This window comes from Balaenoptera borealis (assembly GCF_965194805.1).
Source record: "Balaenoptera borealis genome assembly, chromosome: 11".
Taxonomy (NCBI): Eukaryota; Metazoa; Chordata; class Mammalia; order Artiodactyla; family Balaenopteridae; genus Balaenoptera; species Balaenoptera borealis.
The window spans coordinates 61,686,663-61,704,528 of record NC_138868.1 but is presented as its reverse complement, the minus strand read 5'-3'; the positions used below and the strand labels follow the sequence as shown (position 1 = coordinate 61,704,528).

At 38.0% G+C, this 17,866-nt stretch overlaps 1 protein-coding gene across 3 annotated transcripts in view; it reads right to left on the bottom strand.

Annotated features, from left to right (window-relative positions):
- PCF11 (PCF11 cleavage and polyadenylation factor subunit) overlaps nucleotides 1–17,866 on the bottom strand; it is a 26,486-nt gene extending 8,620 nt beyond the window's left edge. Inside the window, exons 1-9 of one of the 3 annotated variants that reach the window (XM_082343283.1) lie at nucleotides 17,372–17,866; nucleotides 13,521–13,646; nucleotides 11,400–11,588; nucleotides 10,831–11,025; nucleotides 8,746–9,863; nucleotides 8,157–8,337; nucleotides 7,565–8,048; nucleotides 5,450–7,014; nucleotides 3,467–3,566 (exon numbers count right to left, since the gene is read on the bottom strand). In XM_082343283.1, the coding sequence (XP_082199409.1) occupies nucleotides 3,467–3,566; nucleotides 5,450–7,014; nucleotides 7,565–8,048; nucleotides 8,157–8,337; nucleotides 8,746–9,863; nucleotides 10,831–11,025; nucleotides 11,400–11,588; nucleotides 13,521–13,646; nucleotides 17,372–17,563 (4,150 nt within the window). In that variant the 5' untranslated portion in view covers nucleotides 17,564–17,866. The remainder of the gene's footprint in view (nucleotides 1–3,466; nucleotides 3,567–5,449; nucleotides 7,015–7,564; nucleotides 8,049–8,156; nucleotides 8,338–8,745; nucleotides 9,864–10,830; nucleotides 11,026–11,399; nucleotides 11,589–13,520; nucleotides 13,647–17,371) is intronic. The other 2 variants (XM_082343285.1, XM_082343284.1) reach the window with 2 other exon arrangements.

The following is a 17,866-nucleotide window of genomic DNA, read 5'->3' as shown; positions in this document are numbered from 1 at the left end:
TTATCTCTTGTAAAAATAAAATACAGTGTGTGTGTGTGAAAAAAAAAAAAATTTACAAGACATTGTGCTCTACAGAATACCATGAGGTTGGTACATTTTAAAATTGTCCTTAAAAACAAAACAAACAAAAAAAAAACAAAACAAAAATAAACAAATGGGACCTAATGACACTTAAAAGCTTTTGCACAGCAAAGGAAACCATAAACAAGACAAAAAGACAACCCTCAGAATGGGAGAAAATATCTGCAAACAAAGCAACTGACAAAGGATTAATCTCCAAAATACAGAAGCAGCTCAAGCAGCTCAGTATCAAAAAACAAACAACCCAATCCAAAAATGGTTGGAAGACCTAAATAGACATTTCTCCAAAGAAGACATACAGATTGCCAACAAACACATGAAAAGATGCTCAACATCACTAATCATTAGAGAAGCACAAATCAAAATCACAATGAGGTATCACCTCACACCAGTCAGAATAGCCATCACCAAAAAAATCTACAAACAATAAATGCTGGAGAGGGTGTGGTGAAAAGGGAACCCTCTTGCACTGTTGGTGGGAATGTAAATTGATACAGCCACTATGGAGGACAGTATGGAGGTTCCTTAAAAAACTAAAAATAGAATTACCATATGACCCAGCAATCCCACTACTGGGCATATACCCTGAGAAAACCATAATTCAAAAAGAGTCATGTACCACAATGTTCACTGCAGCTCTATTTACAATAGCCAGGACATGGAAGCAACCTAAGCGTCCATCGACAGATGAATGGATAAAGAAGATGTGGCACATATACACAATGGAATATTACTCAGCCATAAGAGGGAACAAAATTGAGTTATTTGTAACGAGATGGATGGACTTAGAGCCTGTCATACAGAGTGAAGTAAGTCAGAAAGAGAAAAATAAATACCATATGCTAACGCACATAGATGGAATCTAAAAAAACAGTACTGATGAACCTAGTGGAGTTGGAATGAAGACAGGAATGAAGACACAGACGTAGAGAATGGACTTGAAGACAGGGTGGGAAGGGGAAGCTGGGACGAAGTGAGAGAGTAGCAGTGACATATACACACTACCAAATGTAAAATGGCTGGCTAGTGAGAAGCTGCTGCATAGCACAGGGAGATCAGCTTGATGCGTTGTGAAGACCTAGAAGGGTGAGATAGGGAGGGTGGGGAGGGAGGCTCAAGAGGGAGGGGTTATGGGGATATACACATACATATAGCTGATTGACTTTGTTGTACAGCAGAAACTAACACATCACTGCAAAGCAATTATACTCCAATAAAGACTTAAAAAATAAATAAATAAAATAATACTCTGAGCTGCATGAAACACAAAAAAAGCTTAAGACACTTTCAGATTGTATTTGATTTTCTATGCATTTAGAAACAGGAATAAGAGGTGATTCTCAGAACAGGTTTGGAATTTCATACTCAGGTACCCAATGATGGTGTCTAACTTATCAACCAAGTGAACAGCTGTTTAATTTTTTTCTTTCTTTTAATTTATTTGGCTGTGCCAGCTCTTAGATGTGGCATGCAGGATCTAGTTCCCTGACCAGGCATCGAAGCTGGGCCCCCTGCATTGGGAGCACAGAGTCTTAACCACTGGACCACTAGGGAAGTCTGAACAGCTATTTAGAGAAAAAAAAAAAAAAAAAGTCCATAGATCCTGCTACATTATAAAGCCCTTAGAAGGATAAACCTTATTAAAGTCATCCTAGCACAATGCCTAGAATATAGCAAACGATCAGTATTTGTTTGGATGAATAAATGAACATGAGTATATTTACTACTAGGAAAAGAGTGTTTTCACTTTAAATTTTGAGAAAAAACCTTACAGAAGCCAAATACTGAACACTAAATACTTTTCATATCTCTTTAAGTAAAACTTGAAGAAGGAAGGCGTATCTAACATCTCATTTAATAACCTCCAACCCAGGAAATAAGATGTGATTTCCTCTGTGACATTGCTATGCCTTGTATACATAAGCATCCCAAGGTTGTAAAAGCAAAAGAAAACATGCAGGTTTTGTATATTATCTCATACAAAAAAGAGCAAAATTTGCAGCTGCTGCACGCTATCTCAAGCTACCAACTCCAATACGACAAATCCTCTACTCTACAAGAAAAACTGAGTTCTAAAGGAGAACACACCAATATAGCACTTCACAAGTTACATGGTACTTTTGCATATACTATCTCATTTGATTCTCTGGGAAAAAAAAAAATTCCCCGGCAAATCCTGACTTTTATCATATGCTATCTGCAGAGGAAAAAACTGAACCCCAGAGAGGATATTTGCTTATACTCCACCTACCTGTAAAGTAGCAGAGTGGAGATTCTAACCCTGGTCTTCTGACTTTAGACCCCAAATATTCAGTACTTTCCTTCCCTTTTCATTATAGTGAAAACAAAAAATAAGAAGAATACTAATCCTAATTGTCAATCTAGCAATTAAAAACAAAACGTTTTCAAATTAATTGAGTGAGCTTCCTGTGATGATACAGTTTAATACTTAATGCTAGGACTTCCCTAGTTACTTCAGAACTTTTGGAAAACTCTAAATTTGTAAACTTAATAGAGCCATGCTACAGCATGTTTCTGAAGATGGCTGTTTTAATGATTCAGAAATAAAGCAAGTACCACAACAATTTGGTTGAGTTAGCTCTCAATATATTTATTGACTTTCTGGTAATTATAATTTATATACTTCTCATTTTTCACATATTAAAACTAAAACTTTTTTTTTTTTGCCTGCACAGCACGGCTTGAGGGATCTTAGTTCCCCAACCAGGGATTGAACCCGGGCCCATCAGCAGTGAAAGCATGCAGTCCTAACCACTGGACCACAAGGGAATTCCCTAAAACTTATTTTTAAAGCCCACGTATCTACTATTGTTATTGTATCCATAACAATATTGTTAAGCCTCACCCCATAGATGCTTATCATGGGCATCTAGCTAGGAAATCCTTTTAACATGTTGTGTACAATTATTACTTGAGTGCCCATAAAGACATATGAATGAATCAGCTTATAAGGTGATGTCTGCAGTATTCACTTAATGTTTATTGGATCATCACACGCACACAAAACAAAACTTCTAAGTATCAAGTAACTGATACTTCTGAGGTTTGTCACTGACTTCATTTTACCTCAACACAAATGTCACATTCCTACCCTACCCTCTAGCTTCCACCTACTAGGTCTCCTTCCCTCTTTTTTGTGGTCTACAAGTCCTGGCTAACCATCTCTAGTTGTAAAGGGGATTAGTGTGACTATACATCAACAATGTAAACAAACTCAGAAAGAAAACAAAACATTCCAGTCAGATTAAATTTCTCTAAATTGCATATGTCCTCTCAAAATTGTCATTTTCTAAAATTGACAAGGTAGCTACTCAATCAAACAATAATTGTCTCTCGAAAAACACAAAGTTCAGAAAGTACATACCTGAAGGATTCTGAACAAATGCTCCAGGATTTTGTGGATGAACTGGCAAAAATTGTTGTCCTTGGCCAAATGCTACTGGCTGAGCAACACCAGTCAGAACCTTTAAAAGAAATCTTGGTTTTAAGAACATCTTTTCTATATTTTTAAGTAAAACTTTAACATTCAAATTACGTTAATATATTCACAGATATCATGAGGCCTGTTTATGATAATAAAGATTTACAAGTGTAACCTGACTAGGTCACTTCACTTCTAGGCTTTCTATAAAAAGGAACAATAAGACCTTCCCTTATATTTTTCACAGAATTATAAGATAATGGATGTGAAGGTTCTTTGAAAAGTTTAAGATACCATGCAAACATAAGGTAGCCAAAAACTAGCTGTATGACCTTACACAAATCACTTTACCTTGCCAGTGTTTTCTCTTATTTTACAAATAGAAATCTGACATCCAGCCATGTGATCTATACACAATCATAATGGCCAGTAAACAGCAAAGCTGAGGCCAGAACTCGTGACCTAACTCCTTTACACAGATGTCAAAAGCCTGCTTTAATTAGCAATCTGAACTCCTTTATGATCATTCTGTTAGCCATCAAACTGAGTTACAAAGTAGACTGTAAAAGATGTTAAGGGAATGTTAAAAAATAAAAGTCATGAAACAAGTACAGTACAGGCATACAATTATTGTATTTGTAGTCAAGAATGAGGTAGGACTTCTACATATTGCTACTATGTAAACAAATGTCCATTTATAAGCCTTCTTCAGTATCCTGTGTGAACCTTCAGTGGTATGTATGCGTAATAAAAACCCCATCAATTCTGTATAACGTAGGAACAAGACTAATTCAAGTCCCATTCTAGAGTATCCTGTCAATTAAGAGTATCATTTCTCTTAAAAACATACAATAGAGTATAAGTCTAACTAAGGAGGCCAATTGTTTTCCCAAACCACTGGATATGGACAGAAGGCTGCTTTCTATCAATAATGCTTCTAACATGCTTTTAAAACCTTTCTTCTTGTTTTACACTTTCTTCCATGCAATGTTACTGGCATAAAATAAATCTGTCCTAGTAAGAAAGTGTCACTATCTGGAAAAAAGTAAATTTAGCCCAGGAGAATTTCAGCAGGCAAGTAAAAGTAGTCATTAATATCAACTGAATTAATCACAAATTATAAGCATATTGCTTTAACACTATTTCAATAAGCATTTTAAAATGTATGCAGAACAAGTTAACATCAAACAACTGCAGTTGACTGGAATGACAGAAAGGTGGTGAAAAGTAGGAAGAGAGGAAGAAAAAGAATTACAGACTGTAAAAGCATAGGCAATTTGATTTTCTTGTTTGTTTGTTAACTCAGGCTAAGGAAGTTCTTAATCAAAGAACAGTCTATAAAATCAGCTCTATGATTACTATAAAGCTCATCAAGACTCAAAAGTTGTACAATGTAGCAGAGGTCTGTGAAACACACACAACTGTATTATACTTTAATACCTTTGAAGCCAAAAACAAAACAAAACAAAAAAACCCACAAAACAAAAAACCATAAGAGGAGGCTATGCATATGTGAAGGCAAGGGGTATATGGGAAATCCCTATACCTCATAGCTCAATTTTGCTGTGAGCCTAAACTACTCTAAAAAATAAAGTCTATTAAAAAAGAAAAGATTTGTTGGGCGGGGGGGTGGAGATTGAGATTGAGAGGGTTCTCTACATCCTGGAAGAACTAAGATCAATTTTGGATTTAAACTGCAAATTTCAGCCCCAGAAGACTCTCATCTCACTTTCCTAGCAGGTGGGGTTTTGAAGTACATTAAAAACTGCCCCCCACAAAAACTTACTAAAAAAATTAAATTTTAAAAAATCCTTTCCAACCTATAGAATAAACTATATCCTGAAAACCTTCCTCAAACACTAGAAACATTAAAAATGGTTCATATCTGCATACAATATACTTTTAGAATAACTATAACAGACTTACCTGTTGAGATGCCTGAATATTTCCTACTGTTATTGGAGCAGGTAAATTGCCAAAGTTTCCAAATTGAGAGCTCTGAAGATTCTTCTCATCAAAATAGTGTCCAGAAGCTCTGTTAAGGGGATTCGAGAAACTCTGGTTTCCAGGGCCATGTGGTCCATTAAAATTTGGTCCTTGAGGTGAATCAAATATTTGTTCATGTCTTTGGAACGGCAGTCCTTGGGATGGGGCATTAAAAGCATTGCCAGGTGGATCATTATATGGGCCAGTCTGATTGAAAGATACTGATTCAAGCCTTTGTGAAGGATGATTGTCAAATCGTGTGCCTTGAAGACCAAGAGGAATATCAAACCTTGATGCTTGCTGGTGTTGTGGGCCATCAAATCTTTGAGGTACACCATCAAATCTTGGTTGAACCTGCTGTCCAGGTGGTCCATCAAATCTCTGTGGGCCTGGCTGACCAGTTCTTTCAAATCTAGGACCTGGCTGACCATGTAATCCATCAAATCTTGGCAAGAGTGATGGCTGACCTGGCTGCCCATCAAACCTTAAAGCATGACAACCTTCAAATCTTGGACCACCTTGACCCAGAGGTCCTTCGATTCTCAGGCCGCCTCCTGGTACAGAAGGACCCTCAAACCTCATTCCACCTCCTTGTTGGACTAAAGGTCCTTCAAACCTGATCCCAACCCCTGGCTGACCATGTGGACCCTCAAACCTAAGGTTCCCACCAAGTTGATTATGTTGTCCTTCAAATCTCATACCAGCTACTGACTGACCATGGGGGCCCTCAAACCTCATCCCAACTCCTTGCTGTAGCAATGGGCCCTCAAATCTGATCCCACCTGATGGCTGACCATGAGGTCCATCAAACCTAATTGCAGCCCCTGATGGACCATGACCTCCCTCAAATCTAAGTCCACCTACAGGCTGACCTCGGGGATTATCAAATCTAAGTCCACCCACAGGCTGACCATGAGGTCCCTCAAACCTCAGACCACCCACAGGTTGACCCCGGTGTCCCTCAAACCTGAGACTACCCACAGGCTGGGCCCCTGGTCCTTCAAATCGCAAACCACCTGCAGATCCCTCAAACCTCAGACCAGGGGAACCTTCAAACCGAAAACCACCTCCTCCGGCTTGACCAATAGGCCCCTCAAACCGCAGAGGTGTCCCTACTGGTCCCGGAGGACCTTCAAATCTCAAAGGACACCCACCTCCTAACTGGCCTTGTGGTCCTTCAAATCTCAAAGGGCCACCTCCCCCCATCTGTGCCGGTGATCCATCAAACCGAAGAGAACCTGGTGTAGGAGGTCCATCAATTCTAGGGCTTAATTTATTAGGTCCTTCAAAAATCATCTTGGTTGGGCCATCTCTCGCTACTGATGGCCTACTAGGTCCATCGTATAACGGTCTATCTTCAGCTAAAGCCGTAAGTCGCTGATTTGTATCAAGGCTGGCGAATCGTGATGCTGGGCTATCTACAAATGGTTTATCTGAATCTTCATATCTAGGTCGCTTAAGTGGAAAACGATCATTGAATGGTGATCTCTGTTCTTCTCGTACACCTTTTAAAAAGAAAAAAAATTTATTTTCCCTGAATCTGATAATTTACATCAAATTATCCTAAAATATTCTTCGTATATTCTTGTAAATGTTTATTCAAAAACATCCATAACTATCTCACTTTATGAGAGGGGAGGGAAAAAGACAGCAACAAGCAGCAGGTAAGAGAATGCCCTCTAGAGTCAGATACACCTGGGTAAAAAAAACACCCATTCAGTCAATTTACTAATTATTTGACTTTGAGAGCAAGTTATTTAACCTCTCTGGTCTTGTTTCCTATCTGTAAAATGGGGATAATATATATTTCATTAGGTCGTTGTGAGGATTAAATCAGATTACATATATAAAGAACCTAGTAAAGTACCTAACACACGGTTGGCCTTATAAATATCAGCTCCCTTCCCTTCCCTTTGAGGGAAAAAACCGAAACAAAACAAACAACGACAAAACAGAAGTCTGAACAGTCACAAAAATCCATCCCCACTTAGCTTGTTCATTTTCCCTTCACTGCTGTGTGATTCAATAGGCATAATCTGATTTAACTTTTTCTACCTTTAGCAGAGACTTGCTCGTCATGTCTTCTCCGGCCCTCATGGGGTGAAAGATTCTCAGCATAAGTACGACTCCCAGATATAGGAGAAAGACGTCTTGCTCTTTCACTAAATTGTTCTTTTCTGTCAAACTGTGCTCCACTATTCCTACTTGCATGTTTACTTTTGGATGGCTCACATTCTATTCCAGACAACAAGGCATCAGTCAAAGGGTAGTCAAAAATATCAGGATCTAAGAGATCAAGTCTTGGAAATGAATGCTGAACCTGTGTCCTTTTCAGTTTTGCTTTATGTTCATAGTAGGTTAATTCAGCATCAGTTAAGAGAGGTTTCTTTTTTAATCCACCTTTATTTTCTTCTGTAGGACTATCCCGTACATTGCATCTATGTTTACCTTCTTGATACTGAAATAGCTGTCGAATTTGATGCACAACAACAAGGAACTCATCCTGTGTAATTTCACCAGATGCTAAACGTTCACTCGTCTGCATAGGGGTGATAAAAGGAAATCAATATTTTAAATATAAAAAGTACGTACAAAAAAACTTATAGACAAAAGGAGAATAATGACTACATGGGAGCACAGTAGCTACCTTTTGAAGTAATTCTCTTTTGCTTGCAACAGTTAACTCTTTAGGAATCTGAAGATTGGCATCTACGCTTAATCGATGCTGCTGTTTTGGAGCTCGAGGTGACAAGATTCCTTTAGTGCTTGACCAGCTCTCCCTATGCCTTAGATGAGGAGCTTTACTATGTTCATCACCCTGTTGTAAACTGAAACCATAAAAGCAATTATGTTACATCATAAAAAATTTTTAAATACTCAGGACCATATTTAAAGATCCTTAATAGGATCTGGCTAAAACGAATATATGTAACCATAAAAGTTAATTTAAAGATTAAGAGCACAAGATTTGAAGTCAGGAAAATCAGATATGAATTCTGATTCTTGCATGTCCTGGATGTGCCACCTTAGGCAGATTAGTTAACCTTTCTAAACTTCAGTTTCCTTATATGTAAAACAACAATAATAATGGTACTTAACCCACAGGGTTTTAAGAATTAAACGGGGGAAAAAAGTACTAATTATATCACCCAATAAACATTATCCAATTTTTAAATCAACACTGTATTTTTAAATGTACACATTATTCTACTCGATTAAAAATGTTAACAACCTACCTTTTATTTTCTTCCCAACCAGATTTCCATCTTTTGGTAGACTTGGAACTTTGCCAATTTTCTACATTTTCCTTTGGTTCAGTGCCTGACTTGGTAGAATGCTGATTTGCAGTTTCTTGTGGTCGTTCCTCTTCAGTCTTTTTTATTCGCCTTGGATCTCGAACATCCTGTTTAGTACTTCTCTTCGCATTTCTTTCTTCCCTGGAAGGTGGTGTAAACTCTTCCATATGTGACTGCTTAACTCCTGACTGGCGAATCTTCCCAGCTTTGGGTGTTGAGGTTGGAGACATACTCCTTTGCCTTCGTTTGGGTGACCGCCTGTCTCTTCTCTTGGGAGAATGTATAATCGGTGATCGAGACTTGGGTGATCGTGATCTTGATCGCTTTCTAGTACTCGATCTCCCTGGTTTTGTCCCCTGTTTTTCTGATTCTTCCGTTACTGTATCCTGTTTTTGTACAATGCCATTTATGATTTTATTTCTACTTCCCACCAGTCTGTGTTCAGATGATTTCATGTGTTCATCTTTATCCTTTTTTTCTGCAGTTTTTCTCTTCTCTTTTAGATCATCATCTTTGCTATCAGTCTTATCCTGAAGATGTTTTTTTAATCTTGGATCTCTCTTGCTCATATCAGACACCCTTGCACTTTCAGATTCTTGACTTTTCAAGTCTTTCGTGTGGGATAATTTGTTTTTCAAAGGTGATGGTGATTTAGATTTAGATTTGGATTTAGAATCTAATTGGTCAAGTTCTTTCTTGGTTATTTTTTCACCTGATTTACTTTTTTCTTGCTTGGATGAATTTAGTTTTTCAGAGGGTACAGTTTTACTTGTCTTAATATCAGACTGGTTCAATGTGTTCATTAGGAATTCCTTCCTGTGACTCTGATCTTTTCCATGAGAAGAATGTTGACTCAACCTATTAAGACGGGGATCCCGGTTAGTTCCTTTCGTATCTTGAATTTGTAAGGATGGACCTGGACGACTTTTCTCAGGTTGCACAGGAACCTGATGGGGAGCTTTAACTGCCATAGGGGGAATTTGTGAAACATGTAATTTGGATGGTGCAGTTCCAGGACCTAAGTTGGATGTCTCCTGCTGAACACTAAGAGAAACTGCCTGAAATACAAGATAAACGTTCATGTTACAACTGTAAAACATTCAGATTATTTGTCAAGAAACCGAAAACTAAGGAATATAATGCTTTATTCAATAAATCCATTTATTCAATACCATATTTATAGTGTATACTTCTAGTATTTAAGTGGAGATTAAAATGAAAGGAGAAAGGTCATATACAATATTTATGTGGCCTGTTATTTCTTACTAATCCTCTACTTTGGGGTTTTATAACTTCTAGGTAGAATGAAAAAAAAAATCCTCCCTCTTCCTAATTATTCAGAATTCTGGGCCACACTGATATTAAGAAACTACTAAATAAATCACTGCACTCCAGCTGCACAAGCATCCAAGTCTTTCCAGGTAAATTCTAAGTCATAAAATTTAGTTCCTCTCAAAGTGGCACTGATAATGCACTCATAAAATTCTGCCTTCCTGTACTTCCTCACTCTCAAATAAGGTCAAGTGCTAAGTAATTAAGTAAAATAGCTTAATATAAGGTTATTCATGCACAGAAATACATAATCTTCCTGGCCTCCTTAATTTTGTGATGGCTTTTTTTTTTATAGGCTTCTAAGGAAACTGCTAAGGATTTCTGCTCATGAAACATAAGCTCATTAAATATTAAAGACTAGGCAAAAACATCTGCCACAACACACCTACCATCTTGGAACTGACAGTACATCCACATGATATAATTTTTAACAGAACTAAGGGACTATCTTATAAGACAGCAATCTAATAAAAAGTATTTGAAAGAAAATAGTGCAGTTTATATTAAAGTGACTTTTACAATAAGGATATACAAATTTGGTCTAATAAATACACCATAATTTGCAAAATAAAAGTGGAAAAATTACACTATTAATAAAAGTAACATGTGAATACAATTCAAATGCAAAGTAATTCCATATCCATCAGAAAACAGGTTTAAAAATACTCAAAATGCCAAATCTCCTCTACTTACCAGTTGTGCCTTAGCTTGCTCTAGCTCAAGCTCCAGCTTTTTCTGCTGAAGTTCTAACAACTGCTTTTGTTTTGCCAGTAACTGCTGCCTTATTAGTTGCTCTTGGGTAAGATTCTTTTGTATATCCGGAACAATTGGAGGAGTGGAGATGCTAGGGGAACTGACCACTGTGCCAGGTGTTGAAGACTCTTCAGGCTATAAGAAAAAATAATTTGTTTACAAAAAAAAAATCACACCTAAAAAGGAAGCAGCTAAGGGGGGAGCTAAAAATTATCAGCTTCTCTCTTAATAAACACTATCCATAATCTTAAATGGCCAATCATGTTTAAAAGCACACAGAAAATTTTCAGGAATTTAAAAACCAAAATAAATATGTTATGTAAAACCTAAACAAGGAGAACATTTACTTTAAATGTACTGTGAACCTGAAGGTGGAAATTTTTTTTTTTTTTAATTAAACTGATTCAGCACAGGGTATTCTTGTTACTTTTATCTGGCAAGAAATTTTAGAGAAGTCAAAATGTGACAGTTAAAAATATTAGTTATATACCATTCATGTTAAAACTTACCGATTTATTTAAAAATTTAGGATTCACATGGATGCTAGATGTATTCACATTGGGGGGCAGAGGTTTAATAGGCCAAGCAGGATCTAACGAATTGACTCTGACATCCAGGGCATAAAGTTTCTTCAAAGGGAATATTTCATCCCAGGTGGAACGTAATTTAAATAAACTTTTTCTAGTATTTTCATCCACCTAGAACAACAGAACAATTCTATGGCTTGTTAAGTTACTATAGGATGTTTTATATATTAAGTATAATGCTACATAAATCTCTGTTCTACTTCACATATAGCACACATACTACTAATTCGTAAATATATACAACAGTAATCATTTATTAAAAGTACATTTGTTTGCAGATGTAAAGTTAATAAAGAAATTTCTGTCAAAAAAATTAGAAAAATTAAAGTCATTATCACCTAGCCTTCATGAAAGCAAACAATTAGACGAGTCTGAATTTTTAGAAGTACAAAATGTTCCCAAATATTAGGGTTTGACACAGTATTCCTACTGTTACTTTCACTCTGGACAAAAATATAATAACAACTAGAAAATAGTTTATCTGATGACTTAAATTTTTTAAGTTATTTACATTTAGTACAAAGTTAAACAAAACTAATCTCCTGCAATACAATATGGCTGGTACCTATGAACAAGCTATTTGTGGTGTGAAAGGCACCTGAATAATTGAAATTCACAAAATCTTACCTACTGATGAGCTTTAGTTTTATATCTTATCTGCTCATGCTTGTGATGGGCATAGTAACAAAAATAATACTTCTTAAATTAGCCATCAGAGAAAACTAATACTTGGGAAAACTGAGTTAGAGTTCTAACTTTAGAATAATAAAGCCTTGACTATATTCGAGTCTTTAGATAATATTTACTACAAGGTCATTTTCATCACCTTCAGTGTTAAGGCCCAGTAAGAGTCAGTTAACATTTTCTACCAAACACCCAAATGAATTTGAACATACTGAAACTGAAACCAAGAAATTGGTTTAGTGCCCCAATTTCTATAATGCAAAGTTGACTTCTCCTTAGACGAGAGTCTCAGGTAAGCAGTATTTAGCAAAAGTCTACAATACACTATTAACAAGCTCCATAATTCAGTTTGAAATACAGCTTTACAAATTTCTTCTGCATATACTTACTTAGCAGTATTTCTTTTCTCTAAGAACTTAAAGGGAAAAAAATTCCTCAAGTAGCCACTACCCATTTTCTGTTCTAACAAACAAGTAAAATCTGATAGTGAGGAGTTCTTTCAAAATAATCCCAATTCTCCAAGCCTGACAACTGTAAGATTTCTCGAGACACAACAGGTGCATCTACTAAAATATAAGAACCACCAATTTTTTGTTAGGAAACAATCTTTAAACCCAAATATCTTATAAATGCCCCTTTTATCAGTGTGAAAGATGAAGGCTGACAGGAAAGAGAATTACTTCAGCAAATCCTTTGTCTTCCTCAACATAATACTGTATTAACCAAACTACCAGATACAATGTTATGAAAGGAATTTACAATCTCTAGGTATAGAAACTAACAAGCCTTTCTTCTAAACACTAAGAGGGGCCAGAGGTGGGGGGAAGTATTTCCAAAATAACCTAAGGCAATTCACTGATCCACCATTCATACATACCTAGAACATTCACATAAAATATACCTGAACAAAGTTAACAAGAGGAAACATTTCCAGAAAAAAAAAAAATCACAAGTTTCAGACATCCATCACAGGTTGACACACACTAGGATTATGCTTTTTCTTTTTCTTTTTTTTAAGACAGAAATAGTCAACATCCTAACACCAGAAACCTAAACAATGAAATTTGAAGTACTCTTGATAGCTTCAGATCTTTTTGCCCGTATTCTAGTGACGAAACAGATCTTCAAGTGAACAAAGTCAATCAAAAAAATGAACTTCTAAAAGCAAACACATCTATTTTTGAATGGATAATGTAAAACACCTAGAACCCACTTTAAATACGAAACACTAACTTTAGCATGTTAAATGCCCAAAAGAATAAAACATTTCACCACCCAAGAAAACCCAACACAAAAGCAAGTATTTATTTAATCAGGAACATGTTTTAAAAATTCAAATGTTTCTAAATGTATATATACCTTTTCAAACACACAAATAAATGTTGCAACTAGATTTTTAGTAAAGGCAGTGAGATACTCTCTTCCAACATTTTTCACGATAGAATCCATAAGGTACATAACAGGAAGCTTCTCTGAGGAGGGAGCCTGAAGTAATAAAAAGAAACTGAAAAGTTTAGTACAATGAATTGCCAACAAAGAACTACTTTTAAAAGTGAGCGTTTAACATACAATACAGACCTCAGTATTTTGTTGATAATACTTCTGAATCAATATTAACCTTTATGAAATTTAAGTGTTCAAGGTCTCACCTCTTACAATGATCTTTAGTTGAGCATACAAAATAAGCTCAGAATTACTGGAAAGAAAAAACATAGTCTCTAGTACCCTCATTTAACACTCAATGGAATTTCAGGTTCGTATAGTTAAAAAACAAAACAAAACAAAACTGTGTTTTAAGTGACAAAAAAAGGGGGAGGATATTTTCTGTAATCCAAGTGTAAGCTTTGTGACCCACATTAACTTATGATGATGTACCTAGACTCTATGAAAAAAAGTTTTCAGACTTCTGGCAGAAACCCTAATTTCCATAGGCATATTTTATATGTTAAAGTCTATGAACCTTTTGTTACCTGTAAAATCATTAGGATTACTTCTCTATAATCCAATGAACAAAAGAAATTAAGTACACTTCACATATGAAGTTAATGGCAAAAAAAACACTTTTAAACTTGCACATGAACATGCAGGAAAGTGCAAGCTGTTACTGATACAAGGAAAACTGGATGGAGCAGCCGCTGAGTCATGTAAATCAGGTTGAACTTGACTCTGGAAACCAGGATTTGTCCTGAAGATTTTCTTCACAGCACAGACTCTCCGTCGAAATATTTTTCCTCTGACACGCACAAACCAGGAGTTCTAAATTTGTGCAGGGCCAGTGTGATGATGCCGATACAGGCGGCCCTTTCCAAAGCAAAGAAATGTTGCCCCAGCTCAACTGTAATGCCTACCCATCACTGGCTTTTAGAAGGCACAGCAAGTTTCCAGAAAGCATCAGCAGGTTCACAGACTTGTTGAGGAGCATTAAGACACACCACATAAACTAAGTGTTAACTCCCACTCCACAGGAGTACCCACGATTTAAAAACGAAAACAAAAATTATCCCCATTTACCCTTCCCACGTGTATAGGAATCTTAACCCTGAACAACACTTACCCACAGCTACCTGTAGCCAGGGTAAGCTCACAGTTCTGCAGTACACAATGCCACCATTATTTCACAAAACCAATTGCCCATACAAGTGTGTGGAAGTGCTCTTGCTTCTGATAACAACCAAAGTTGACTAAGGAAACCTTTGAGTAACTCTGTATGAAAGTTTTCTTTTACAGTACTAATAAAAGGGTTTCACAAGGCTATTGCATGTGGGTAAACTATTAAGTACCAACACGTCAACTGCTTTATTGCTGTGTCTTTATCTTACCATGTCATGTTTTATACCATTTTAGTCATTGTTGTACTTACGAAGATAAACAGGCTCTCTTTAAGACCAAAATCTGTTCAGTAGGCTAACTTTTTATTGTACAAGTGAATTCTTATATGTAGTATTTTTTTGCTACTACTGCCTCATGGAAGGAGTCAAGTAAGTGTGAATCCTTAAGTTTAGTAATGCTGAAACGCTAGAGGATAAGGACACAAACATTCACCTCCAGAAACACAAAACCAAGCCAGTTTGCTACCAAATGACAGAAAAGCCCTCCCCTCACCCTCAACCCCAACCCCATTAAATTATTTCCCCAAAGTGACTGTTACATCTTTTCCTCAATCTGGCTTTACAAAAATAACCAGGAAACGTGTGCCAAAAAAATTTCAGCTGTCTTTCATCAGCAAATAGTCCATCTATTTTCACCACTCTGTGTAGCCACACACAAATACAAATTTTAATGTGGGCACTATATTCAGCATTTAATTTTCACTTTGAAAGTCTTCTGGATCCATTAAAAACCAGCAAGGAAATGGTTCTTTGAGTGACAACCTGAGCTGCTAAATATTAGGCTCTGTGGAATATTAGTAACCCCAAAAATACTAGGTAGAATTTTTAAAAATCAATGTTATTTTTTAAAAAAACGCAAGTGCATTTTTGTTTTTTTTTTTTTAAAGGCATTTAATGTTAAGCCTTCGACAAGGCAAAACTAAGATTTCATGTCCAACATGTTTATTGTATCAATAAAAAGGATGTTGAGTATGAGGAATGCTTCCTTTTAAAATCTCATACTTTAAAAAAAGAACAATAGCTGTTTCACACAGACATTCACAGGAAAAGGTGAATAAGGACTTGTATTTTAGCTGTCAGACTGAGCATGACAAACTTGTTGGGCCCTAAAAAAAAAAAAAAAAAGAAAAACCTTACTTTTTGTCCTCTTTAAGGTATGAAAGGACCACCTGAAACCGTGTATCTTGTGAACAGATTTACCCAAAAGAGTGGATGGAACCTAAAGAAGAATGAACCCAAGTCACTTAAAGACTTTTGTTTAAAACACACAACCACGTAGATAAAAATAAGTCTTGGAAACAAATTCTACACCTTACAAAGGTAAATAAAAAAGACAAATACATATTTTATATGTTTTATTCACAAATTTTATACCAGTCACACATTTCAAAACCATTTATTAAAGTCAGACCACTCAGTTTTACACTAGACAGAAAGCGCCTCTAAACAATATATCGGTGGTTGTTGTTAAAGTGGCCTTTTAAAAGGGGTTCACTCTGCTAAAAGGAGGCTCATCCTGATCATTTCAATCACTAACAACTAGAAAAAAGCTAAACCATAAGTACAAGCTTCAAAAATAACTTAAAACGTAGTACTGGGAAGCTATTAAAACTCATTACGATAACTAAGTTTAACAGTAACTTTACTTAAATGACAAATCGCTCCCACATGAATCCACAGAAGAGGAGGACTACAGGGAAATATAGGGTGGCAGAGGACCACTGCTGTCAAGGGGTGAAGCAAAGCACGTCTTCACTTTCAGGGAAGGAAGGGAGGAAAAAAAGAGAAAAGGAAGAGGAGGAGGAACTGAACTTTTCAAAAAAAAACTACAAGTACTTGTTACCCAGTGGGCCAGTTCTCCACCTACAGGTTGGATAAGATCTCCTCCCCACCCCCTCCAACCCCACCCTCAACCCCAATTTCCCGTATCTGGGGGCAAATGAGACCCTCCGATAGGAGAATACAAATTATATCTAGCCGCCCCCACCCCAAAATGGGGCTGACGGGTGTGAGCAGCTGCCTGGCTGGCAGGGAATGGATTCTCCTCTCTTCCCTTTCGCATCATGTGCTTTTCAGGCGCCATGTTGGGCTCCTAACAGGCGGCTGCTCCACTCGGGGCCAAGGCCCTACTCCCACCCCCCAACAGCTCGCTCCCAGGTCCCCCTTCACCTCCTTCCAACCCACAGAGCACAGTTACCCAAAAGAGTTCGGGGCGGGGGGACTGGGGGAGAACCACTCCCCACCATCCCAGGGGGTTCAAATGGTTTTAACTCTTACTTCCCCACACCACGAACTGCCTTTAATTCTCCCCCTCCCCGAAGGGCTCTATTCAAAGCGTGTGCGGCGGGATACACGATGCGGTGGCCTAAATAGGGAGCTGGTAAGCGGAAGTGGGACTCCACCCTTTATCCTCCCCACTCCCTCCCCCCAAGAGAGGCCCACGCTCGAAGCCTGGGCCAGAGACCGAGCCTGAGTTGGAGGGGGTAGGGTTGGAGAGGAGGAACACCGTCCCCCTTTGGATAGAAGCGAGACCTGGGATGAGGCTGACACTAAAATCAGGGAGTATTAGAAGAATAGGAGGCTGCGGGGTGTAATAAAAACCTTGGCGGTTTGGGCCTCGATGAGAGAGACGATCTCCTTGGCGAAGGGCAGGTTCTCCTCGGCTAGAATGGTCAGCATATTGATGTGCGGTTTGCTATTGAAGGTCAGGTCTTCGAGTGATGACTGATAATCCCGACAGGCGTCCTCCCGGGCCCCCGCAGTACCGGCCTCGGCCGGCGTCTGCTCTGACATTGCGCCGCGGCCCCCCTCCGAGGTCCGCCGCAGCTGAAGCTGAAGCCGCTCTCGATACCCCGCCTCCCTTCCGACTCCTCTTCCTCTCCCCGGGTCTCGCGGCTCCGGCTTCACCACATGCTGACCACGGAGGGGGGTTGGGGGACGACACGGGGGGAACCTCGGGTATGAAACGCCGCCGTCTCACGGGTGATCTCCGTCCACTTCCAGCCGCCACCGAATCTTCTTTCTCCACAGACACAAAATGGCGGCGGTAGTGGCAGCTCCAGCTCCGAAAATGTCTGTGCTCCCAACCGCTGCGTC